Consider the following 2,477-nt stretch of genomic DNA (forward strand, 5'->3'; position numbering starts at 1 on the left):
ATAAACTTATCAACATGTTATGTGACTAGTCATTCCCTCACTTGCCGTTTAAAAGTTAACGGACTAGATGATACAGTTAATAGTATGATGAATTTTACAACATATTATTAAGTTCATCCAGTTTATTAACTTTTTAAGACGATGAATGAGATAATACTTCAGTCAGTTGAATAGCAACCGGGGAATATTTAGAAAAGTTCTTCAGAATATATAACTAAAAACTAGATATGAAATTTTTTTTACCATGGGATCACCATCCTTAGATACTTCCTATAGATGTGTAGGGTTGGGTCCATCTAGCTTATTTCAGACCCTTAGTATGCTACAAGTACACTCATTTTTACATTATATTTGACAGCCTTCTCACATCACACTAGCGGGTCCCAGATCAAAATAATTACGGGATCCACTCGTGTGATTGGGCTCTCAGCATAATTCTAAAAAATATGCCTACTCGATTTTTGGACGGTCGAGCCTATTCCTAGCATGCCAACAAAAACTAAGAAATTTTAGTACATAATTATGTGTTGAGGCCTAGTATAATTGTTCCAATAGTCACTGAACTTAAATTCATGTCTTTGATTAGTCACTAAATTTATGTCAATGTCTTCGATTGCTCACTGAACTTAGGTCCATATCTTAGATTGCTCACTGAAATTTAAAATATTGAGTTTTGACCAATGAACTTTAGAATATGTCGTATGTTACTCACTAGCATAACTGTTGAATTTTTAAAATATCGAATTCACAATGAGTAATGTACAACATTTTTCAAAATTTAGTAGTCACAACTCGACATTTTAAACTTTATTGAGCAATCGAAGACATGGACCTAAATTCAGTGATCAAAACTCGACATTTTAAATTTTAATAATTAATCAAAGACATGAACCTAAGTTCAATGACCATTGAAACAATTAACTCTTCCATATGCGTTTCTCCATCAAGTCCGTTACATCAAGCATATGCCCCATTTGATTTAGATAAAAATTAGATTTTTAGTTAATTTTGATTGATGTAATATGTGATTGAATATTAGATATGTGATTAACTTATATTTTGATCAACTTTGCTAATTGAACCAAACGGGAAAAGTTAATAATATTTTCCAAACATTCTACGATGATTCAGGCATAAGAAAAGAGAAGATTTTACCACTTTAAGCTTGTCCTTGATTTGCTTGATGTGATCAATGGAAAATGTAGTAGTAGTTACAACAATTGGTCGAAACTCCACTCCATCATCCCCTGATCTAATTGGCGATTTGTCATCCTCAATCAAACTGCTCTTTAAGACGTTCGATCCGAAATCATACACAGTGTTAATTAACCCTGTAAAAAACCGAGGCACACGCCGGAAAAAGCCACGGCTGTTACCATTAGGCCCCAAGTTAGACTGGCGCGTAGGGAATGTCAACGGGAAAGAAGGATTATCGACTCTTTGTAGACAGGAGAGAAGGGCTCCCATTAAAGAATAGCCATCTCCAAGTGAATGGTGAAGCTTGAATATCAAATTTCCAGCTGCATTTTTTGTTGGGTACTTGAATATATGAATTTCCCACAAAGGTCTATTTGGAGGAAATTGTTCCATTCCAAGTTTTGATAAATACTCACTGAAAGCCTCATCATAATAATCATTTGACATCCCAATGGGGAAAACAGGCACTTTTACATGATCTTTTAGATTTACTTCCACCCTCTTCCATTTCTTTGCTCCTTTCTTCTCGGAAACCTGCTTGAACAAAATCACTTCTTGATCGTTATATATACCTCACGTTTTTTATACGCCTGGAAACAGAATGTTATGGAAAGTATCGAACAAGAAAAATAAGATAATATTGTTGAATCTGACAACATTATTTCTGTTTCGAGCTAGATCTACGGAAATTTTTTCACAGAAGTGCTCTAGAAATCTCACAGCAAGGGTGGGTTGTGGGTGAATTTTTTGCCAATTTCTTGTCACCACATGGGGCATTCATGTGAGTTCTTAGGTAGAACTCTGTGAATACAAGGGGCTTCAGCCTCCTGTTTCTTAAACATGCACGAGCCATGCTATGCGCATGGGCTCTACAGATAACACATAATGAGCAGAGGTAGATTCAAGATTGAATTTAAGGCTTGACTATAAAATTTCAAATTGAGCTACTATGTGGAAAAAAAACTTACACATAAAAAACTGATTTTTTACCCAAAAAATAAAAAATACCTTTAAAAAAAAGTTGTTGGGCCTGGGGGAACTATAGCCCTGCCCCCCAACCCCCAAATCCGTCCTTGATAATGAGAGTTAATTTTTGGCCATTTTAATTCAGGTGTGGCCCACTGTTCATGAGTTATCTAGCCAGAGAGCCCGGTTTCTGTACGGAATGAAAAAAGCATGCACTATGCGGTCCGTCACATGCAACGGTAATCAACTATGGTCATGTCATGCCAGTTAAAATGAAAAGACAGAGATCATAAAATTTACCATGATTGAGGAGA

The 2,477-nt window shown here is 35.6% G+C and overlaps 1 protein-coding gene across 1 annotated transcript; it reads right to left on the reverse strand.

Annotated features, from left to right (window-relative positions):
- Nucleotides 1–1,007: 1,007 nt before the first annotated feature.
- On the reverse strand, nucleotides 1,008–2,282 carry LOC111377079 (O-acyltransferase WSD1-like). Its single transcript, XM_023000123.1, has 2 exons — nucleotides 2,206–2,282; nucleotides 1,008–1,731 (listed from the first exon to the last, which is right to left on the reverse strand). Exon 2 carries the CDS (start codon nucleotides 1,642–1,644, stop codon nucleotides 1,096–1,098), a length of 549 nt encoding a protein of 182 aa, XP_022855891.1. The 5' UTR covers nucleotides 1,645–1,731; nucleotides 2,206–2,282; the 3' UTR covers nucleotides 1,008–1,095.
- Between the last annotated feature and the right edge of the window lie 195 nt (nucleotides 2,283–2,477).

Source organism: Olea europaea, unplaced genomic scaffold (assembly GCF_002742605.1).
Source record: "Olea europaea var. sylvestris unplaced genomic scaffold, O_europaea_v1 scaffold16029, whole genome shotgun sequence".
Classification (NCBI taxonomy): domain Eukaryota; kingdom Viridiplantae; phylum Streptophyta; class Magnoliopsida; order Lamiales; family Oleaceae; genus Olea; species Olea europaea.

Excerpts from the sequence above, each read along its gene's own strand:
- LOC111377079 (XM_023000123.1), bottom strand. The coding sequence starts at position 1,644 with ATGTCAAATGATTATTATGATGAGGCTTTCAGTGAGTATTTATCAAAA.